The sequence below is a fragment of the Bombus pascuorum genome, chromosome 4, assembly GCF_905332965.1.
Source record: "Bombus pascuorum chromosome 4, iyBomPasc1.1, whole genome shotgun sequence".
Classification (NCBI taxonomy): domain Eukaryota; kingdom Metazoa; phylum Arthropoda; class Insecta; order Hymenoptera; family Apidae; genus Bombus; species Bombus pascuorum.
The window spans coordinates 3,120,021-3,144,854 of NC_083491.1; the positions used below are offsets into that span (position 1 = coordinate 3,120,021).

Genomic DNA, 24,834 nt, shown 5'->3' on the forward strand with positions numbered 1-24,834 from the left:
CGCGAAGAAAATAGCGCGCGAGCATTCGAGTCGCGAATTATTTTTCCATCTATCGAGATCGGTTAGCTGCCGCAATACGGTTTTATTAAAACTCGCAGGGAAACCAAATCGACCAACTTTACCGCGATAAATCGTTTAGCTTTAATCGTCTCGATGCTTAAGAGTTAAATGATAATCATATATTCAAGGTCTCGTATAATAATTAATCAACTAATCGTCGATTAATGCTCTAGTCAATTAATCAACCAATCGACTAACGAATAAACAAGTATATAACGAATCGTCGTTATATACCATATTTCCATCGCGGTTCTAATAATTTTGCAATTTTATAGACCGCCGATCTCCTTTGCAATTTTTACAATTTAACAAATTTCATCCGTCGTCTAATTACAAAGTTGTTGGGATTATCGGAAATTCTTGAAATTTCCATGAAAATGATCCCAAATACCAAACCGTATCGATCTTTCCTTAAAATGTTTGACACAAGAAAAGTTGTAGCACCGCCGTTTCAACGTCGACCAATCGAGTATATTCGTTCGTACACAGGGACAGGCGCGGAGCACTCCAGATCGCTCGGCGTTCCTTCTCGGATGAATGAATACATTGTTCGATTTGTTTCATTCGTGGGTGGGTTGGTTATCGATCCCTTTTACTCTTATCGCCGGCGGATACAATATTTCGCGCGATAAAAAAATTACACATTCTTGTCCACCGTACGAAATTATCTACATGCTTCGAATCGCGCGCTTTCTTCAATAACATACGTATATTTACATACGATTTTTCCCCATATCTTTCCTCCGATATATACTTTTGCTATTCTCTAGAACGTTCCTCTATCCGGTACAAGATTTTACGATCTTTTTTTAAACGCTTACTTTACTCGCTATATCTTTGTACCGATATCCTCAAACAGTCTTTTTTCCAATGTATATTTTTTACGATTTCTTTAAACATTTTTTTAGCGACATTCTCTAAGGTGTTGTTGCAGGCTGTGGAAAAACAACATCGTTGAAACGAATTCAACACAGGTTGACCGTAAGTTGCGCATCCGTAGAAATGCAAAAATCCCGGTTACCTATTTACCACGCTATAGATGATATCGTTTGCAAGTATTTTTGCCATTTATACAAATATTTGCATATGCGCGTGCGATGTCTAGTCCGATGAATCAACCATGCGATAGATAAGCGATTAACGCAGCGAGCAAAAAGAGAAGAGGTGGGAGTATATTAGTTTAATGTATCTTATCGGGATCCATTGTCGACAATGTATTGTAATTATGATACGTATTATGCATTACATAAGCGTTTCCACGCGAACAAACGATATACAGTGTGGTTTCTTTGCCGTTGGACTTTCGGATCCGATCCATTGTATTCGTCATTTTTTCAAGGTGATATATTTTATTGAATTTCGTTTTTTAACACCACGATCGAAAGTATAGTTGTACGTCGAAATACCGAGATGATTAATAGCTCGAGATAAATTAGAGGCAATGGGAGTTTCATCGTTGAAAATTCATCGCGTTATAATCTGATATCGTAATCGGCGAAAAGATTAAAATACGGCGATCGAGTGGCACTGCACTTAATTAAATTCGTAATAGGACGCTGAAAGGGTGAAAGTCGTAAAAACGTGGCAGTAAAAAGCGTCTTAATAATTTCGAACGTAAACGTAAGTTAAAGGAATATAAACGTGAAGTAAATTGAATATTTATGTGAATTTAAAGTTATCGCAATGTTAATTGTACTGCAGAATTATTAAAGACGGCCATGAGAATAGCATGTTAATTACGATGGAAGTTCCTATTTTAAGAAGCAGTCGTTTAGGTTACGTCGATGCCATATGTTATAAAACTCAATTACAACCAAGATTATTGGTAGTAACGCTGTACGATAGAAAGGAAAATCGAGGAACTTTGCGGAAAAAAGGCTCGCGTAAGACGGAATGACGCATCGAGTAAATTATGTTGGAAGCTTTAGTTCTAAATTTTTTAAGAGTAGCTACCTTCGAATTAACAATTGTAATATCTCTTAAAGAACTTTGCTCTTGTCGTATTCGCGAACAAAATCAGAATTTCATAATGCTACGACCATTTGGCTAGAAAATTTCATGGTTGGAAAGAGTATGATACGTATACCATTATAGTCGTTATGGTATTTACTGATTAATTGTACTAATTAATTAATATATTCGCGGTCTTTATAAGAGTTCAAATACTTTGATAAATAACTGTATGATCAACGGTATATTTAGCTAATTAAATTGCGAAATTTGCAAAAAGTGAAAGTCAGGCAGATCGATTCGAGGGAGCTTCCTTCGTATATTGTGCAACAAGCTAATATCTTCAAAGCGGGAAAAACGAACGATCACGCGAGTCGGCGGCTCTTTTAATGGGACAAATTCTACGAGGAATCGCGTTTCATCGGGGTAAGGACAACGATGTACGATATTCTGCTCGTAATTCATCGCAAACGAGCGGCAACAAATCTGTGTCACTTTAGAGATCAAAGCGAGAAGTCGAAGTCTTACAACACGGCCGCTTCTTCTTAAATCGTATTTGTCGGAACGAGCACCCGGAACAGTTGTAAATAACTGCGTGTAACGCGCGACAACAATTCTAAGCAAAATTACCGGCCACGCATTTCGCACACGAATATACGTATCGCAGAAAAAGAGAGTAATTTATAATAGCAAAGAAACCACGATAACCCTAAAATCTTGACGTCTTTATCTCTGTGTCACGGAGTGCCGCGTCCACGACGTTTACTAATTTCGTTTTGTTCTTTCCTTTCTGAAAAGGACAGGTTTACGACGACCAGTGTGTTACGAGTCAATTAGATGTTTCTCGAATAGCTGCAGAGTATTGCTGCGTTTTATTGTACGTTAGGTTTCGGCAGATGAACGTAGAAAGTGGTGTAGCAACGGGAGTCCGTAGATGCGACAGGCGTGCTTGTTGCTACGTTGTTTCATTTTCGCAGATGGACCGCGTTTCTTGTAATTATAAGATCGCGAATACTCGTAGAAATTCGTAAAAGGACTCGATTATTTTCACAAAATGTCAACACGACTCTTTTAAAGTCGATCTCCAGTTTGACAAGAATTCAGATATTAAGAAGATTTGTCGAAGCACGAATATTTTGAAAACCAGTATGGATCGCGATAGAATCAGAATGATAAGTCGTTTTCGATGGAAGCCTGACTTTACAGAAGTAAATAATCGTCGTTACCATCGTTTTCGTTCGTCTTCGTCGTTCACCACGGTGACATAAAATATCGTCGACGTATGGAAGTCTGTAGGACTTCTGCCAGCGTCCATTACATAACCATCGATGGCTGAGAAGCCGAAAGAAAGAGGAGGATGGGAACACATCCTTAGGATTTCAAAGGCTGGATCGCGCACGTGCTCAGCGATCCTAAATATTCGAGTTGGCTCTGTCGCCTGAATATTTCGCAGTTCCACGAAATTTCCCTCGGATTTAGGTCTGCAAATGAACCAGCTTGGTCGAAGAAAGACGAACGTACAACGGAGTTGCTGCATTCGTCGAGATACAGGTGTCTCTCTCTCTCTCTCTTTTCGTTCGTAAATTTACACACCGCTGAAATCCGGTGCAAACGCGCTATTCGCTGTTTACGAGCGTCGAACGAACTGTTTTCTTCGATGCCTCGTCTCGTTTAAGTGGGTAATCGTTTCTGGGTGAAAACGAGACACTCGTTCCAAGAAATAATCGCGTTCGAGTTCGTTGCATCCTTGTCAGCCAGCTTCTATCCGCGAGTTCTGTCCGCTTTCAAAGCGGAGATTGAAGATCGAAGCGCGTTTGATGATCCTCGTAGGTCATCGGCAACTATTTTTGGGCTAGGCTGTGGTATAGCTTGTTTTAAGTGTTTCTTGATACTGGACCGAGTAAATCGGGAATTTGTTAGCGAAGTTCAACGAGTATGATAAATATTGGTTTAGTTTGAGAAGACGTTAGTTGTTGGTTGTAGAAGAGATTTGGTTGAGAGGTAGTTGAGAAACGAGTGAGAAAAAATAACGAAGAATAACGGAGTGTTAAAGCGAGTGGTATTATTCAACGCATAGTGTACTATTATCGTTGAAGTATTATCTCGCTGGAATGTTATATCGAAAGGAAGATAACGTGGAGGAATAGAAAAATTAGCTTAAAAAAAAGAAATATCTTATATTTTATATAAAATTTATTTTATTTATCTTAGAAAATTGGAATAAAATATCGAACAAGATAATAATCGATATTTTGTCTATTATTACACTTATGTAGGCGGTGTTCTTTTCAAAAGAGATCTATAAATGCATCTACGTTGGAATTCGAAGAGTCCGTCGAATCTCTCAATGCCAACAAATATCTCTCAATCTGCCATTAAATGTCTGCGCATAGAAGAGGCTTGTTAATCTTTAGTCTGTGAACTTTTAACCACTGCTCGGTATCTATTCACTGTAGTCATCGACGATAACTTTCCTCGCAATTAGCTTTATCTTAAAGTCGATCACCGACTCGTTCGCTGCGACCAAAGAGTCAAACCACGACCTGGAATCCCGCGTCCCTTGCGAATACTATTCTAAGAACGATTTTACGAATAATTTCCTCATTGTTTCGTTAAAAATGGTTAAAAGGCTGCGCGTGACGTTTTTCATTTTTCAGAAACATCGCGGCTTCGTACACCTGAGCACTTTCAATATCTCTGATTACGAAATAACGTGTTCAACTGTTATGACACAACGGGAAAATCTCGCGACGAATCGTCAAACAAACGCTGCCAGAGAATGCTGCTGTGATTCGTGTAAATCATCGACGAGGGTCGTTGAAAACTTGACATTTTTGCGAATAATTCAACGAATTTATGAAAGAAAGTTAGGAAGATAATTGTCCGTTATTCGCGCGAACGGACAGAAGAATTTTCTTGCGCGGGGGAAATTTTTGCAGATAAAATTTACGTTGAGATTTTTCAAACGGACGTTAAGAAAGAATCTTTATCTTTTCCATTTGCACGAATGCAGGAAAGAATTGTCTCTTTAACGCGTTTGAACGTACGTTGAAAACTCGTAGTCGTTGCGAGAAATTCAAAGAATCGTTTCTCTCGAAAATTTAGAACCATTTTTGCAGTTTCGAGTTTGTAGCTTCTTAGAAGTTCTTTGTGAGGAGGTTCGACTCGTTCTTAAGATACAAATTTGTGCCCGTATGTCGAGAACGATTCTCCGAGAAGGGAGAACAGCATGCGGGTTCGAGAGGCATCAATCTCCATTAATTGTTCCTTACCCAACTGTTTCTTCGAAAGATCAGACAACGTGTGGCGATCGTTTAGAAAGGGAATCATGGTCTTCGAAAATTCCTCCGTTGCTTTCGAAGCAGGAAAATCCACGAATGACACATCTATTTGTTGCTTTAGGTGCACTACGTGCGCACTTTGTCCCGTGCAAATTATGATGTAACATTAGTGTCTTGCGATTCTTGATAGAACTTTTTCTAGGGAATACGATCAAGGTTACATTCTCGACACTGAAGACACATTCTTTGTACTACCATTTTTCTATATGAATTGAATTATAAGCGAAAGAATTTACCGAGCGTTTAACGTTTAAGATTTTAACGATAGAACGTATTTTAGACAATGCGTTTGTTGCAATATTTATCTTTTATCGGGCTAATGGAATTTTTCGAACGTTCGGAAACATTTGCAATTTTTGAAAAACTTTTTCATCAAACTACCTTAGTACAGCAGCCAAATACGAAACTACAGTAGTTACAGTAAATCGCATAAACTCTCCATATTTTTCCAAAAACAATCAAGCGGAGACTAAAATATTCTACCATTCTATTCATTTCGTTCATTTTCTTCTTCACAGAATTTTTGTCTTTGGAATGGAATTTTTCGAACGTTCGGAAACATTTGCAATTCTTGGAAAACTTTTTCATCAAACTACCTTAGTACAGTAGCCAAATACGAAACTACAGTAGTTACAGTAAATCGTATAAACTCTCTATATTTTTCCAAAAACAATCAAGCGGAGACTAAAATATTCTACCATTCTATTCATTTCGTTCATTTTCTTCTTCACAGAATTTTTGTCTTTGGAATGGAATTTTTCGAACGTTCGGAAACATTTGCAATTCTTGAAAAACTTTTTCATCAAACTACCTTAGTACAGTAGCCAAATACGAAACTACAGTAGTTACAGTAAATCGCATAAACTCTCCATATTTTTCCAAAAACAATCAAGCGGAGACTAAAATATTCTACCGTCATTTCGTTCATTTTCTTCTCCACAGAATTTTTGTCTTTGGAATGGAATTTTTCGAACGTTCGGAAACATTTGCAATTCTTGGAAAACTTTTTCATCAAACTACCTTAGTACAGTAGCCAAATACGAAACTACAGTAGTTACAGTAAATCGCATAAACTCTCCATATTTTTCCAAAAACAATCAAGCGGAGACTAAAATATTCTCCACAGAATTTTTCAGGTAGTATCAAGGAATTCTATGGGAAAAATGATCCAAAATAGAAAGTAGAAGATCAAAATCAAATCTCTTGAAATAACTTTTAGAAATGTCACGAAGAAATTCAGATTTATTTATTACGGATTTCTTTCACTATTTTATTCTCTCTTTCTCTCTCTCTTTCTCTTTCTCTCGTAACGAAGTCTAATAAATTCTATTCGAAAAGAATTGCCCAAAAAAGTGGAAGGTTCTTCGATAAAAAATAATAATCTGTTAGGAGCCTCGAATTCTATTTGTATTTCCTTAAATGGAATTTCCTATCGAATAGCATATCGAAGAAGATATTTCTCAATTCAGCCGGTTTATCTCTATCGGACAAAGTAATAAACCAATCGGTATAATAGTGACAAACGTGCGTGCACGCAGTACAGAAGCACGAAACGTAAATTCGTTTCGGCTCCTCTTTCCTCCTCGCGACGCGATCATAGACAAAGCGCGCGCAAACCGGCAGCGTATGTAAATTATATGGCCAGGCAACGAGCGTGTGGTCGCATTACGGTCGGACAGGAAGCATAAATTTCGTTACGAACGCCAAACATAGTGTGCGAGAAGAGCGTGCGTAGGAAACGCCAGGACCGTTCGGCGTTTTCAGCAATCAACTCGTTCGATTCGTCGAATCGTTTGAAACGTTCGGTTAGATACGTTCGACGATCGCTTTCGTAACTCGATTCAAGCTTTGGTGGTGGTTGGATTAGGTGCTTGAATCACGTTCAAGCCGAAGCACTTTAATTTATGCGTATTTTACTTCTTTGCAGTCGAATTTCTTACATGGAAAATTTTTGTTCTTTGTTTAATCGAGGATCTTTCCGAAGGAAAAGCTCGCAAGTTATAAGTCTCTGTGGTAAATAGTAGCTTTCCCTATAAGCAATGCAATCTTTTGACAGCCAAATTTTGAACATACAACGGAACTTGTTACTGCGAATATCAAAGTTTCGTATAGTAAAAATATTGGGTTGGCAACTAAGTGATTGCGGAGTTTGTCAATACCATCTAATGACAAAATCCGCAATCACTTAGTTGCCAAGACAATAGAAGACTTACGCGTTTATGCATAACCATTCGCAGTTTATTATTATTACTTTGTATTAGTTGGTAAAGTTGAAAAGTTAAGCAAATGATACTAGATATTACGAGAATTCGGCTGTCCCAAAAATTTCTTTCGTTTTATGAAGAAATAATAGATGCGCAACATCTTTTTTTTTTATTTTCCAATAGAACAAAATACGTAATCCAATAAAATAATATAAAACAGAAAATATTGTGCGTGTATCGTTTCCTAATGTATTTATATAAAATATGTTACATGCTTTTGCATATGGTTCTCGATCATCGTCCGCAATTTAGTAATCTCGTGCAGTAAAATATTTTGTATAAAATAGAGTCTTAAGTTTCTTTATGCATTATCGTATTTTTGCCTTCTTATGTGTCCTCTGTATCTCGTGTTTTGCTCTTTTTCGTTTAATTATATAGAATACTGGACGGACGTGAATCGTATGATTTCACCGGCGATTAATCGTAATAAGAAGTAACGTTTTAATTTACAAGGTTGTTTTCTATACGAAACACGATTCTCGCTCTTATCACGGAAAAGGAAAGCACGCTATCGTGACGGATAAAGTGATTTATACTGCCATGCTCGAAAGATTAAATCGCCCTCTGAACGTTCGACCACAAGGCTGCGAATCGATAAAAATAAAGAAAGTGGAGTACGTTTCTCCGAATCCTCGACTATTCGTAGAAACAAAGAGTCTAATTTCTTTCTTTATCTTCCCCTTAATTAAAACAATGTTAAGACAGATCTCATTGCCTGGTCACTTAGCATATTTAGCTACACTTAACGTGCGGACTTTGCTAACTTTTCAACATTTGCATATCTCCGGCATGGATTGACGATAGAAATGAAATTTTATGCAAAACCCTGCTGTTCTTTTCAATGTATACGGAATGCATTTCATACCGTATCACGAATCCCATGTTGTTAGAAACGAGATGGTAACCCATTAAGACAACCTTATTATTATAACAACATTATAACAACATTAAAGTTACGTAGATGCGATGGTACTAAAACATACAAATGAAATAATTTATATGTCGTTTAAACACGCGTTTAAGCCGATCAAGTATAAAACTCAGAGTGGAAAAAGAAATGGTATAAAAAATATAAATTAATCTAGTTCGTTATGGAATCGATAAATTCCTCTTTGCAATAAAATTGAATTATACTGTAAAGTTTGATGAAATCTATATCTATATTCTAATCATAATGTCGAGAGACGATAACGTTCGAATTATTCGATAGCGTAAAGTAATCGAAAAATAATTGCAAGTGGGATGTTACCTTGATGCAACCTGTAATGGAGGTTGAGACTATTTCCCGAGGAAGGTCTGCTCGTGGATCGATAAACAGCTTGTAAAAGTAAAACTATAGTCTAGCTTCGTGAGTAACTCATCGTGCCTCCTGGTAAAGTAATTTGCCGTAATTAAAGTCGTATAATTGGGACAGATAGCGTCGTAATATTCCCGTGTCCCTTCGTGCAGTGTGCTCCTCGTCGGAATCTGCTTTCTCTCTGTGTGTAACGCTAATTTCAGACCTTTTTTTTCCGAACCAGCTCGTTTCGATCTTGATCATCCTCCTTCGACGTTCCTTTTAATTACGGGCTTAATTGTGCGACAGCCAAACCGTGCCGAAAGGTAAAACGAATCCGCAACGATTTTTCTTTCCGTTCGTCGATAAATTACCAGAGGAAATTGAATTTTTTTCCTTCTCCTTCTTTTTCCGTTATAGCGAGGCGGAAAAAGGGTCTCGCGAGATCTTTTTATCCGGTTTAACAAGAGGGGCAGGGCACTCATATTTGATTCGATATTGCAGAGAATTGTTTGAGATTTTAAATTTGTTCTTATCGAATTTAACTAATTCGAGAAGATTTTGCTTGAGAAAATTTCTATCTTTATTTGCAAAGTAGAAATATTAAGAGCGAAGAATCGCTCGACACCGTTGACACAACTAGAATTCTAGATTTTCATTGTCAACGCCTAATGCTGCAAAAGGCACCTGTATAAAATAACAAAATTATCGAACAAAAATATATTTCGTACCCTAGCAGTCTCACGTTCCTTTACTCTTCGTCCAAGATAAATCTGATACGCGGATCTATGACTTTGCATATTTTTTGGAATCTTTAGAATCTTGACAAAGAGGGGCGCGTGATTATAACGTTTCGTGTATCTAGCCTTGGAATTTTTAAGATGTTTATTCCGAAGCCTTCGGTGATGTTGGAGCGAAAGAAGTTGGTAAGGAGCAAGTTGGTCGGCCACGAAATTCGTGTCTTTAGAAAGTGATGGTGAGCAACAGTTTGACAGGCGCACAAAGTGCTCGAAGGCATTGACTTTTCGAACTCTTTTCTCCCGCGGCGACCTCTCACCTTCGCAACTAGTTGAAATCGCTTGGCCAACGTGTATTGTTCCATCCAACAGGTTCGTGCTTTATCGTCGTTTCCCCTCGTGCATTTTTTTTTTTTTACGACGGCCTTGCCTCGAATTTCACTATTCTTTCTATTTCTCGTGAGGTCCGTTAACTCGAAGCCTGGCTGAATGTTTATGAAAATGAGACTCGTAAACCGGTGGAAATTGCCGCTGAACAGAATTTAGACGTTGAAACGTCCATCTCGAGATAGCTATCTCGAGATCGTTCTATTGCAACGATGAATTCGAGTATATAATTCTTTGCCACTTGAATTTTGTTCACCTACGAGATACGATAATTATAATTCATAATAATAATCGATGCGGGTCTTTCAATTTCACCCGTATTTATATGTCTGTTGTATACTGCCAGGTAGATGATCGCAGGATAATTCTTCTACTTATTCCGCGATTCTCGATAACGTCGTCTGTATTTGTCTAATTATTCTTTTGCTTGCGTGGCTGAAATAATAAACAGCGACACAGAGTTGTTGTAACGATGTAGCTGTATTCGAGAATCTGTTGAAAGAACCTCTTGGAACGTTAGGTTGGCAAGCGATACTTTGATGATTGGATTAATTGGGCGTGGAAAATTGGAAGTATTACAGTGGCATTCCTAATTCCCTTGATTCTGATTTATACCTGCCGCAATATCTTCTATTAATCGCAAATACCGCTAATAAAATAGTATCTTTTTACGTTTTGTTATCGTTATAGTTTCGTTAGTTGTACTATCATGTAGTCGTAAAGTTAAAGAAGATCGAACATGCTGTCTGTTTTTATCAATTTCCAGCCTTTTTATCGGAATAAAATTTTTTATCGTTTATAAAGTTAATCCATTGGGCATGGATGCACGTACGATATCGTGCAGTTATACCGTGCAGTTTCGAGAAGAATTTTGTAAAATACAGTGGTCTTCTATGTATAAGCTCTCTCAGAGCTTAGCAATGAAAAGCCTGATTTACCAAGACGCTGTTAGGTTTATTATTATAGCAGATGATTCCATCAAAAACAGACTCGAATCTTGTCTGTTGCACGTCACACTGTCTCCTGTTAATGGAACTTCCAAACATTTCGATCTTCTGCTTACTTATTCTCACAGTCTTTCAACGTATCGCGGACTCTTGGACTCTCATACTCTCCAGATTGAAATTTTCATAGTTACAAATTTTTACACTTGCGAGATCACAGATTCCAAGGTTTTCAGGTTCTACGTTCCCCGGGTCGTAGGTTCAAATTTTTAAATATCCAAGTAGCCGGTGTCGCGCGTTTTCCAACCCTTTGATTCTCGAACTTGGGCGCTCCTACGCTGCCGAACATTCAAATTTGTCCAATTCTCACGTTCTTCGCTTTCACAACCCTTCGTTTCGATCTTTTTCTCTCTGTTTCTCTCTCGACGTCTTTTTTCCTGGCTGTTTGGAGGCTGGTTTCCACGGTTCCAGGGAATCGAGTCGCTCGTAAACTCGTGGGCTGGTCGCATGTTTCGTAGGAGTTTCATGGGATTTCGATGGATGGAAGGGGTCGTCCCGATGGTCGTCTGTTCTGTCTATTGGCGGTCGAACGCGTATGTTGCAGAAACGACAGCCGTAGGAATTAGGCTGCCCACGCTTATGTCGACGACCGTACCGAAAAAGCACGATAAAAGCTTTCTGGCCAGATGGGCACCGGTTGCGCAAGCTCTCTCGCTCTCTCGCTAGAGACAGATTTCTCAACATCTCTTTCCTCGTCCCGTTCATCTACATACACGAGATCTTCCTTTACCGAGACTTTCGACAAGCCACCATAAGACTTCTTTCGTGTTATCGTTACATCGTGTGGCAATGGTGGAACGCAGAATAATTACGTAATATTGCAAAACTCACTTGGACGATCGGTATTTATTTAAACACCAAGGATATTTGCACTCCATTTTGGCTTCTTTTTGAAGCAAGTTTGTCGTAAATTTGAGATCGAAGGAAATATTTCGTGCCACGCTAGGACGTAAAGAGAATCTTTTTTAATCGTATATTTTTTTTTCGAAAAGATCTTGTATATTTGTCGTCTTCTTCTTATTAACGCTGCAACTGTTTTCACGTGTATCACGCGTAAAAATACAAAACGACCTCGAATTCACCGTAATTAGTAGACTCTTTATTCGTCGTTTGAATTTCTTTCCCGTCCAAATTAAAAGGCTCGGAACTTGGCGCGTGGAAGTTTCGTCACGCGCGACGGGATTTAGGGTGAGAACCGTGGCACATGTTGGAAGGAAAACGAGTCGACCAGAGGATCGTGGAAAGATTAATTGGCAGCTGGGTCCCGTACACGCGAAAGACGATCGCGCGTAGCCAGGATTTTCGGCGCGTCTCGCCGCTTTTGAGGCAAAGGGGGGGCACCTTCGATATATATCGTTCCTGGTGTATTTATGACTCGTGCTCGTTACGTGCTGCTTCGATGCATCGTACGCTTTGCTTAAGCTCCGTGGAAAATCATCGATAATACCTGGTTCTCGTCAAAGAACGCAGAAATTTCTTTCTTCCATATTTTCTTTGATCTCTGTTCGCGAATTCTCTGTGAAACCAACGTTTATCTTTCCAACATATGACAATTCCTTAAATATTACGCAACAGACCTTGGAATAGGTTGCTAATAAATGGCCCACCATTTGTTCTGCCGCGTTTAGTATAAGTTTAGAAGATAAATAGGTGCACGGCTGTAGAACGTGCACGTTATAGTCTTAATTTATTAGATCTCTCCGAAAGAAGGTTAAGGAAGAAGGTTACAGAAGATGAGAGAACTCAATGGAAAACCATTTATATCTATAACGTAGCAATCGTCAGAGATACCATGAAAGGAGCGATTAGAAGGAGGTTAACTGTGAGAATAGTTTTCAGACTTGTCAGATAACGCAGAACTTGAAGACAGACCAGATGCAATTTTAAAGATGAATTAATTAAGAAAAAAAAAAAAGAAAAGAAAGAAAATCGGAGTTGTGCAATCGTTGAAACGCAAGAAACAAATTTGCGAGAATATAAATAGGAATGAAAAAAATAATATGGAGAAAGTTAGGTCGTTTAATCCGAATGAAATGTAGCAGATAAATATACGAGATACGAATAAACATCATAAACAAAATAAAATGGAGAAGTTTCGCTCGTTGAATTTTAATAATTACATTTAATTGCAACTATATCTCTTTTGTAGACGTTGGAAAAAGTGTTCGGCTCTTAAATAATCTCTACAAATGCGAAATAATTAAGAGAAAAGGAGCTGCAGTTCGCTCGAAACTGGCCTGAAATTTGCATACGTTCTTTATACGTGTCTCTCGAACGCTTTCGTGAATTTTTTTTACTTATAAATATTCTTAAACAGACTTCTGAATATTTTAGCGATATCGGTTACATTTTTAGCATTATTTTTCCAGTTACTATTTTTGACTCTATCTTTTCAATGATTTATCGATATTTATCTTCACGATTGTTTTTCAAAATATCTTTTTCCTGTTCGACGAAGATCTTCGGATTTGTGCCTGTAGCTAGAGATATCGATTCGAGCGACGGTGGAAGATAATAAGTCACGTTCGAGAATGACACGTTCGGATTATCGAAGATTTACTCTACCGCTATGTAGCTGGAAGATTTGGTAGTTTCTAAAAATTTGCCCGCCCGATAATTTTGTGTTTTTCCTTGAAATATTTCCTATTCCTAAATCTTCGTTTTGCATCGTGTTCTTCGGATTACGATAGAAGAAGAAATATCGAATTTTGAGCCGCTCCGTCTACTTCTGTTTCCTAAATCTTCCTCGTTGAACCTAATGTACAGAACAGGAAAAGCTTATCAACGTACACCCTATTTTCCCACCATGTAATATATTTCAAATTAAATCTCGCGATCTTCGCTTTAGAACGTACATGCTCTGTGTACATGCCTCGTTCCTTCAACGAGATTTTCATTTGGAAAACGTCTCGAATAGATCTCGATTTCATCTCGAGATCATCCGCACCACGTAAAGCAAACTTTATCAATTTTTAACATATACCTTTCCTCTCGAAAGCTCGAGTGGCCTTTTCTTTCGTATTCGTAAATCACTGGCCGTTAAAGAGCCACGGAACTTCTTCAAACACGTGTACCTCCCCAATTTCGCCTCTCAAGCCAAACGACAGTTCCACGAACCATCATCGACGTCGGGATCAATTGCCGTAAACACGTTCGACGACTGGTTATCTTCATCCCAAAGCCTTTCAACTCCCCTCGTTTGTAACGTACCTTGGACGCGAACACGACGAATCCAGAAGACAACAATGGCTCATCTGTCCACTACGTGCCCTTCTCCGCGCTCCTCGCTGGCAGTCGAAGATAAAATCGATAAGATTTCTGGTACAGAAAGAGGGAAAGGCGGCTTGTCCGTGGAAGCTGACGCGCGACAAGCGCATAATACACTCGCGGCGCTCTATGAATCGGAAGTGAGCTTATTATTAGGCCACGCTCTACGAATAGTCCGCACCTTGACGAGACGAAATAATAATGGCGCTTATAAATTCTGCAGCGTTCGAAGCGCGCCTCGACCGGATTCATCGTGGATTTTGATGCATCGCCAGTTGCTTTGGAAGTTGGTGCGGAGTTTTAAATTTAGAATATTATCATTTCAATTTTCCTCCTTTCGTCGTATTTGTCTGTACATGATTTTATAAATTTAGAACCGATGATTTGAATTTGATGCTATTTGGGAATAGAAGCTGAGAGTTGGCTTTTAAATAATACGTTTCATGTTCTTCGCTTTTATTAGGTGTATCGTACAGTGTATTTCAATGTCAACCATCTCTTTTCCCAAGTTTTTATCTAACTGTTTGATAATTCTTCGCTTTTATCAGATTCTCTTCGTATATTTGGCTGGCGTTTCAAAAACAGTTGAACGCGATTTATAACGTGGCAAGGATTTAGCGAGGATTATCGACGAAAGTCAAATGGCCGGAGGAAGGGTTTTCGAAGAAACTTGCCGCGTGGCAACAATCGAAAGCATTGTCTCCCGAAAATGTTTCGGCGGGAGATCGGCCGAATACCGAGTTGTTCGTGGCATACATCAAAATCAAACGGTTTCTATTTATACGTTTTATAACAGCGTGCAACGGCGACGGCTTCGATCGGACACCTGTTTCCATTCAAACAAACTCGGTTCTTCGATTATTATTTCAATCTGTTGCATCGCCCCTCGAGCTTTACATAAGCGCGCACCGATTACGTATTCGATCGGTGTGTTGCACTCGACCGATTATTTTCAAGAGTTTGCAGAACGATTTTTACCGATCGTTACAGCCTTCTGTTGCATCTTTGGTTCTCCATTTTTTCTTTTTTTTTTTTTAACTTTCGATGGAAATTCGTTAAGGATCTTAAAACCTTTGAAATAAATCTTGTGCGTTCTAATTTCTGAAATTTTTATCGTCCGATAGTATCTGATATCTGTCGGATGTAGTTATTTTAAAATTACAGCGAAATTTCACGCTATATATCTATATACGATAGATTTTTGAGGACGCAGTGGAATAATTTTTTTTTTTTTTATTTGCAACAATCGATTCTCATTGAGAATTATAAGTAAATTATTTTGGCGTGGTACTGTAACTTGGATTATAAGAGTTTATAGTACGTTTGATTCTAATTGAATCTAATACTTAAATCTAAAGGCTATTGTCTTTTTAGTCTGCGGATCTAATCCGTCGTGTCAAGTAATTGGATAACTAATGGGTTTTGGTGGTTGTTGAGTCTGATATTATATCTGTTACTGAATTTCGATATTTCTTCTTTAACTTCTTCTTCTTCTTTGACACTTCTTCTTGGAGTGGAATAATAAAGCGAGAAAAGAAAGCTTTCCGACAGCTGGAAAATCGTAGAACGAACGTAACCGGAACGAAGATTAATTAGCATCGATTATTTGAAGTAGCATTTTGGTTAAACGAATCGAGTACTTGACGTAATTTAAAGAAAGATTTCTATGTCTTTCGTGTCATAATATCGTATTGTGCAGATATTTTTACATCACGAGATAGATTCTTGGAACGCTTGAAATTCTCTTGCAAAAATATATCAGTATAATAAAAAAAAAAAAAAAAAATAGGAAGAGAGAATCGTAGAATATTTTAGTGTCTTCTAATAAATAACTAAACGACAAGAAAAATAAACATTTAGAGAAATATACTCCTCGTTATAATTTTTCTTAACAATTTTTAACGTTGTATATTAAAACGCTGAAGAAGACGAAAGAAAAATAACTATGTCTCGGGAAGCAGCATTCGGCGAAGATTGTTTTTACATTTATTTAACTCTGATTGGAATGTAAAAATGGAAAAAGAGATACATACGTAGGTAGAAGTAGTTAATTAATGGAAATTCGGGCGTAACGCGCAGAATGTATCGCTTTGTTTCGCGATTCCACTCGGCCGACTATTTTCGTAGAGCTCAATTTCAAAATCTAAGCGTTCTTCCTCCTTCCGCTTCGTGGCCTCGATTCGCTGGATTCCTCCACATCCTCTCTATCATCTTCCCGTTTAATCGGTGTGAATAAATACGCGAGGGAAAATGACAAGAGGAAATTAGACCCACACACTCGTTTGTCATTCGTGAAACCGTCGTCCTTTGTTTCCTGCATTTCTGGCTTTTATCTTCTCGTTAAAAGAAACACAATGGATAGTTGGATTCTTAAAAATTAAAATCGCTCACCTTCGTTCGTAAGTTCGTCCGTAGCAAGCAGACGAGATAGATCGCGGGAAATTCAAAGTTTTTACGCGTTTATAGGAAATCAGAAGATAAGAAACGAAGAGATGTATAAAATATCCGTACAATGTTTTCTGTAACAGTCGACGGGCGAAACGATCTTCCACCGAGATCCTACCGTTTCAATTGTACTCTGAAAAATTACGAATTTCCATAAGAATGTAGCTGTCACTTTCTTTCTTCTACCTTTCGATGTTTCAAGCTGTTCGACGTGACTTCTGAGTGGCTCGTGTATCCCTGACTCGTTTTCCCGCGGCAGCATATAGGTCAGTGGGTATATACGTTGCTCGGCTGGTTTGGCCACAGACCGACGAATCCGTAGGAGACCAGATCCGGTCCGAGGAAGTGGACTTTTTGGTCGGCGGATGCCAGGCCGAGAAGGCCCGCGAGGACCACTTGGAAGATGGTGGAGCGGCGAAGAAACCGTAGAAGGTTGCGAAGGAGGAGTTGCAAGGGCATTAGGCTCCGAATACGGAACGATAAAATTCTTACGAAACGCGGCGTTATTTCCCTCTCTGTTCCATCTTATGGTCTTTCATACTCTCGTGCATCGAACTGGCACTCTCACAAAACGAGAGGCAGAAACGTTGGAGGTAGAGGGAGGATCCTCGTGCGTTGTGGAGAGGAGGTTGAGCAACTGGAAACGAGCCGGTGGCCGAAGAATTCGACGCTCGAAAACAAACCTCCGCTGGAGGACGCGTTTCGTTTTAGAGGACACGCCAGACACACGACGCGGGGCCGTCCGCGCGTCAAAATGTATTTTTGACGGCCGTTTGACAAGCTTTTAACGTTCCCCTTCCTGTCCTCCTCTTCTTCTTCGTCCGCCTCCTTTCCGCCTCCACGCAACGATGGATTTTCGCGCGTCCTGCGAGCCGCTTCTGTGCCTCGTTATTTTTGCGAATCGTGTTACGTAAGCGTGCTCTGCCTCTGGAAAGGTTACCGGAAAGTGACAGGTTCTGTGGCCGAGATAACGAGCAGCAGAACTGAAACTTTTTGAGGATATGCGAGCTGAAACGAGGCGCGAATCCATTTCGCTTTAGAACTTCCTGCGACCAGGTTTGTAGACGTTTTTGCTTCGCATTCTCTTTGCATTTACCTGATTGTTTAGGAATATGAGTTTTAGCTTAGAAACTAAAACTAAAATCACTTGCTGCGACGAAGTTTGTGCGAGTTGACGTGATTCGGAGATAATTTTTTCCTATTTGCACGTTTCTCGTGTTCGAACCTATATTTGTCTTACATAGGTTTGCGAATATTTCCTGACTTTTAGAAATTTCTTAATTAAGAATTTTCAGCGCGATTCAAGATGAACGTCGAGTTAAAATACTGTATCCTCCGACAGCTGATCGAAAACTGGTCGCGCTTCAGCTAATCGATAAGGATCCTCAGCTTCCGGTTTCGTTATCAACGTTTCGCGATTCGGTTTGAATTCCTCTTTGTTCCCGCATTGATTCGAGCTCAATAGCCACGCTTTCAAGGACGTATCAATAAACTTCTCGTTCCCCGGAAAGAAGACTGCACAATAAGGGGAATAGAGATCCAGTTAGCTCCAGTAAATCATCGTTGAATCGTCGCTCAACGCGCGTGGAAATATGCTAATTCGTTTCTACAAATTAACCAACTATTATTTTACTTTTCCATGTATCCACGAGTCACGTTGTTTGTTAAACTCTTAACGTTTACACGTGTAGACCGCGAATATATCTGTTTCTCGAGCGTTGCATCCTGAGTTCGGATACTTTGAATCATTTTTCCAAAAAGCTCATAATCGTAAAACGAGGAAAAAGAGATCGCGAGTCTTTAATAATTTTTGTCACATTAATTTCGAAGAAAAATTAGAAATCGTTAAAAAAATGTCCAGAATAACTCGTCCGAAACGTTTGAAAAAATTCATGAACGTAAATTTCCTAATAATATACGTAAAGTATATGAAAAAAGAATTATGATAATATATCCTACAGGGTCTTCTCTTGTTGCCGAATTTCTTGCTCTTCTTCTTTTCTTTTACCGACGAAACTCGCTATATATTCAAGGTTATTAATTATGTAAAAAAGAAAAAGTATAGTAACTCGTACAAAGCGCATTGTATATAAAATTCCACGATACAAAGATAGATTTTGCGTGGTATATGTGTTCGTTTGTATATATCATGACAGATAATGGAAATCCTATGTACATTCGACTGTGTTAAATTAATAATCAATTCGATCGTAAAAACCTTTCAAGATAATGGCAAGTTTCCGTTACCTCCGTTCTTTTCTAATTAATTGGAAGCCCGGGAAAAACCGCAATCAAGGATGTTGCAGTTATCAGACGTTCGAAATTCCCCAGAGAGTCGTAGAAAGGACGTAGCCGCGATCTGTTGAGATTTCGTTTCATTTTTGCCAAAACTCTCTCTCTCTCTCTCTCTCTCTCTCTGGAAATACATTCGATCAAAGATAAACCAGACAGAAATGAGAAACAATCGGATCTGATTTCTATATTTTTGTATTTCATAAGTATTCTCCTCGTTCTCTTTATTTTTCAATTATTCCATTGAATAATTCCACGAAATTACAACAAGACCGGCGGACTTGTTTGTCGATCGAGCGTGAGAAAAGATTGCTTTTCTTTTGTTTCCGACGGAAATAATTATTTAAAGAACGAGCAGAGTCGTTAACGCCATAAGATCCTGCGATAAGCTCTACATACACAAGTAACGTTTATTAAAAAGAACTGCTTCGAATTATTTCACGATTGTTTACGATTAGCAAAGAGAGGAAGGAAATTCTGAAATCTGCATTCTGTCCTTGTTCCTTGTTAATCGTTCGATAGGATCTAGAATCGATACGAAGAATAAACTTTAACAACGTGATTAACAAATTTTCGAAATCATTTTGCGGATTATAACGAAACCGATACGTATCCATTTCATAGCCTTCTCTAAGCATTCGACAAATTAGTATACTCGTGGATTTCGTCGAAACACAACGCTATCGGAAACTCGAATGCCACAAAGAGACTTGGTTCGCTTCCAACCAGCTCGAACCATCAAACCGCACATCCGCACTCTTAATCTCTGTTCTTGTTCCAGGTTAAATGGTAATCTAAATCGACCATGTACAACCTGAATCTGAACGTGAACCCTAGTCCGACGGCTGCCGCGGGTCTTCTCGGTGTCGCGGCGGCCGAGGTCACACCAAGGACACCGGAAATCGTAAACTCCCTAATCGCCATGACCAATCCCTTCGAGGGTTACACGAACGAGAGGAGCAGGGACCGTACGGATTCGACTAGTAGCGGTGAGCCGAGCCCACCGAGCGTTCAGCACACCTGTAGTCAGCTCATTAAAGAAGGTAGCCATCCGGTGGTGGCCTTGATAATATATCCTACAGGGTCCTCTCTTGTTGCCGAATTTCTTGCTCTTCTTCTTTTCTTTTACCGTCGAAACTCGCTATGTATTCAAGGTTATCCGGGATTCGGTAGCGATTCTGGTTTTCTAGGGACAAAATGGTAGTAGGGACAGTACCGTGCAGAAAGTCTTACACTTTCTACGATCGTAATCTTAATAACGATAATTAATCGTATTTTTAAGGATCTTTAGATATTTCCTTCGTGATGCTACTTGGTTGCTGTCTTCCTCTGGTTTGCAAATTTTGTGCAGATACTCGAGCAAATAGGCTTGAGATCAAAATTACCTTGCGTTATAAAACATACGATGGAAAGATTTAAAAAATAGGCCGTCAGGAAGGTGCGAGTCAGAAAACGAAAATGAGTTGTTCGCGATGTTTAAAGCGGAACGGCAGATAATGCAAAAATACAGATCGCAGAAAATTGCAGAAAAGAAATTGTCGACAAAGTCAGAGAGTCATATTCGTAAAAACAAAACATTTTCGTTTGATAGATTTTTAGGAATGACCGGAAAAAAGCAGAAAGATCGAAGAAACGTTCAGACGATCGATATTATTGTCAATACCTAAAGTTCTCAACATTGCGCTGGCTTTTACGTACGATAATGTTGAGAACTTCAAATATTGACAATGATACATTGATCGGACGAACGCTCGTTGAGAATACTTTGGTGAGAGATACTTTATATTCCAAAAGCCTTATATTATCGTTTTTAGTAATGATTTAGGCGATTAACCGGTATTTGAACGTCACAGGATTGAAGTTGACGCTGCAAACAAAAAGGAGAGCCAACGGGACCGGGGACGATACGAAAAAGAAGACGAAGAAGGAAGACGGGAGCGCGGACGACGAGGAAGAAGAGGAAGCGAGCAACAACAACAACCGCGGTGGAGTAAGAAACCTTCACATACTGTTCTCGTTAATACGATAAAGCAGTCGTGATGTTGGGCGATCCGCGCTGTAAGTCGCCGTTTCATCGATTTCACGGGTTTTCAAGTCAGACCGGATATATTCATTCCATCCAGTTCTCTATCAGTTACTGCTCTCATCAAGAACTCAAACGCTACACCATAAAATAAATTACTTTCATACAGCTGTTCCTTATAAATGTATGAAGTACTGTGCAAAACTCTCAAGCTACTTGGTAAACGAAGATGCTTTGCTTTTAGAAATTAATGTAAAGATTACATTAATTAATTAAGATTACATTACTTCTTAAGAAATATTTAATTTAAGGATTAATAATTCAATCAGAAATATTGATTAACCTGTAGCAAGATAAAGAAAATATTTAAAGAGTTAAGCTTAAAACCTTAAGTTGTTCTTAACGTCAAATGGAAATATTTCCTAGAAATATCAATTGCTATTGCGAGGTCGTTATCCTAAATAGCCTAAAGCTTTTGCACATTGCTGTATTAAAAAGATTTCTAACGATAAGACAAGATTAGAATGGTTCTTAGAGATCTAAAATTTTTGTAGCTAACACCAGAGGACGAGGAAAGGCGCCGAAGGAGACGCGAGAGGAACAAGATAGCCGCTACCAAATGTCGATTGAAGAAACGCGAGAAGACAGTGACCTTGGTGCAGGAATCAGAGATCCTCGAAACGCAGAACCACGACCTGAAGTCGCAGATTCAGGAGCTGGAAACGCAAAGGCGCAGGCTAGTAGACATGTTGAGCCTCCATGGACCAACTTGTTTGAAGCAAGGTGGCACGGATACCTCGTATCAACAGTTTGCGGAACCTTTGCAGCTGCCTAGTTACCAGGAAAACTTTGTGCAGCCTCCACCAGCATTGAATCAGCCTCAAAACTGTGTGACGGAATATCCGGTAAAGGTGGAAGAGTACGAGGGTGACTTTTATCGACAAGAGAGTCCCTTCGTGCCGACTTCAAACGCTGGTTGTACGGTTTAGTAGCTTTATCGACGTTCTAAAAACGTCTACCGCGCCATTTTCAGGAGTAGTCCTTGCGAAGATTCGGTTTACCGGTTGACGAATATGGTGCATTGATCGGTTAAGAATCTAGGATCGTCTAACGATGAAAGAACAGTCGTGTATGCATTCCAAGAAGACGCAAGAAAGCGGAAATACCTATGTCGGTTAGTGGAAACGTCGTCTTGAAAACGATTTAGGAGTTTTGAACGAGATTCTGAGATTATTCTGGGTCCTTTTGCATCCTACTGAACTAGTATCATTAGAAGGATATTAAAAGTCACAAGTTACAAATTATCAATACCAAAATTGCTTTTCATCTGTAATTTATAAAGGAAATTTTATAAATTAGAGATTATTCGATTATTTTATTTGCGGAAAAAATTGTAAAATTATAAAGAAGAAATCTGTAACTATAACTTATCATTTGTCATTTCATTAGCCATCGACATTATTAGTTAGTAGATTATTACAAGAAACGACCCTGATCTCTTTCTTAGTACTTCCGGTAGACCGAATCTTCTGGATCTCCCTTCTCTGTTAATCGCAAGTCTGTAGTTCGTAAGTTGATTACTGTAATAATGGTGCGCTCCTGTCTTCTCCTTTCACCCTGTTTTCTTCTTCTTCTTTCTTTTTTTAATATGTCCCTTTATACTCGAAGCGTTCGATGGAGAACGCTTGAAGACATTCCTTGAAAGTAACCCTTTCTTGAAAATAAGTAACCGATTCCTTGAACATAAGTACTGTGACATTCTAAGGTATAATTAATGTAATCGATAAATGTAAGATAGAAACGAATCACCTTTGCGATACTCGATTCGTCGATATCGATATATTTGTATCGAACGTTATACAAAGAGAGATTATAAATTCTTATTTTATTCTTCACCGTATTGTATGATTGTTTTCTAAACAAAAATACTTATGGATTGTGAACATGATATAGTAAAAACGATTGAGCATCGCAAAGGCGTTTCGTTGCTTTAGGTAAGAGTCGAGAATTTCTTTTACAAATGGCGGTTCGCGTCAAGTGCCGTTGTTTTTTACGCGACATCTCGATTCACCAGTGAGAACAGAAAAGTATAATTTGTAACTCAGCATAAAATAAGTCCTCTGATATTGATTACGACTATCTCACGTGCATTGGGACGCGATTACGAGACGCGTTCTCAAAGGATACTTATAATTATACGAATAATCGAAAACGATATATTTAATACTGTGAAACGTGCATATTTTATACAGTTTACGTATGTTATTGTATTTACACTCGCAGACACGCACATGTCAAACACGTATGCGTCATTAACAGTTAACGAAAACACGATATACATGACGATTAATGACAATGATCGAACGACATACCTCAATTTCGTGGGTAGTTACCCTCCCTCAGTGCGTTTGCGTGGAAAAATTTGTTATAACCTAATTTTCTTTTATATTACAACTCTGATCGTTCGTAATCGTTAAAATTTTTAATACACGAATGTATATGTAATAGCGACAAGGAGGAATGCCAAAGAACCATCAGAAATATCGATCAGAGAATATTTTTGTTTCTTTATAACAAGATTATCGGTGAAAAGAAATTAGTAAACGCACTCTGGGCTACGCTTACGCGTTCTTGCAATGTACGGAAGCTAGTTTAATTCTTAGCCGAAAGCTACTTTATATAGTGAAACGCTTTTTCGTGTCCACGGACTAAAAGATGCTTTTCATTCATTCGGAATGTTACCGCCGATTGATCTAACGAAAGAGAAGATTTTCCTTACACTTCATAAAGCGGAAGTGAGACAAAGTCTTCCTCTTGTTCTTCTTTCACGAGATTAAGAAAAAAGCGTCCACGAGCATTAAGAATGATTTCTTTTTTTTTTACGCATAGGACGAACACGTAACAGTCACACGTGTGGTGCTACATATATATATATATATACATGTATAGATATTATATATATTTGCTTTTTATATAAATTTTATTAAGTTGCCCGAAAAGAGTATTTAATAGTTTAATACACATGTTAAGCGTATATTATCGATGTCTATTTACTAATGCAGAGTTCTGAAAGTAATAGTATATCAGATATATTGAAACAGAGTTTATATTTATATACGAGATTTTTCTATCGTTGACACATTTAGAAAAGAATCCGAAAATAGTCGAAATAATTATCATTAACATGCTAAAAATGCACAATCGATTTTAATATGCAGACTGTTCGAAAGTATTGCATTTTATTTTAAATGAAAAATATTCCGATTGTGTTTACGGAATATAGATATACACATACATTTGTCAAAAAATCACGGACAAAATTGACGATTCTTTAAAACAAAATATAGAGTGTATTTTCATATAATTACGTTTGCTATCCAATATATACTGCCATTATTAAAATCCCAGATACAGTCGCTTATAGTATCTGGCCTATAGGTTGGTTGTCTTCTTAGTAAAGTATATTAAAAATGAAGTCTTTCTAGAGAATAAGTGCAGAATAACTTTAATAACCAATAGCAAACAGTATATAGGATTTTATTCATTGTAACAAAATCGTACTATTGTCTTTTTATTACTGAGTACCTGGCCGTGGTTTTCCATGCGACAGCTATTTTTTCTTAGAAGAAATGCATCGAATTGAAACTAGAAAAATGGCTGACAAAATCTTATCGTTGTAACCCCTAAGGGAAAATTTTATTCTTCAAATAAAAGTGCCTTCGATACTAATCATCTAATGTTTATTTTTGCTTCAAGTTACTCCATAAGTTTTAAAAGAAAAGTCTAAA

General features: G+C 38.4%; 1 protein-coding gene and 2 long non-coding RNA genes across 4 annotated transcripts in view; 1 reads left to right on the plus strand and 2 right to left on the minus strand.

Annotated features, from left to right (window-relative positions):
- LOC132906242 (activating transcription factor 3) overlaps nucleotides 1–24,775 on the plus strand; it is a 29,352-nt gene extending 4,577 nt beyond the window's left edge. Inside the window, exons 2-4 of one of the 2 annotated variants that reach the window (XM_060958245.1) lie at nucleotides 19,805–20,066; nucleotides 20,877–21,013; nucleotides 21,601–24,775. In XM_060958245.1, the coding sequence (XP_060814228.1) occupies nucleotides 19,829–20,066; nucleotides 20,877–21,013; nucleotides 21,601–22,035 (810 nt within the window). In that variant the 5' untranslated portion in view covers nucleotides 19,805–19,828 and the 3' untranslated portion in view covers nucleotides 22,036–24,775. The remainder of the gene's footprint in view (nucleotides 1–19,804; nucleotides 20,067–20,876; nucleotides 21,014–21,600) is intronic. The other variant, XM_060958246.1, reaches the window with a different exon arrangement.
- Nucleotides 13,025–14,453, minus strand: LOC132905762 (uncharacterized). The gene is made up of 2 exons (XR_009657854.1): nucleotides 14,003–14,453; nucleotides 13,025–13,774 (listed from the first exon to the last, which is right to left on the minus strand). It is a non-coding gene; the product is annotated as an uncharacterized LOC132905762 (long non-coding RNA).
- LOC132906244 (uncharacterized) lies at nucleotides 16,250–18,061 on the minus strand. The gene is made up of 2 exons (XR_009657951.1): nucleotides 16,918–18,061; nucleotides 16,250–16,864 (listed from the first exon to the last, which is right to left on the minus strand). It is a non-coding gene; the product is annotated as an uncharacterized LOC132906244 (long non-coding RNA).
- Nucleotides 24,776–24,834: the final 59 nt, after the last annotated feature.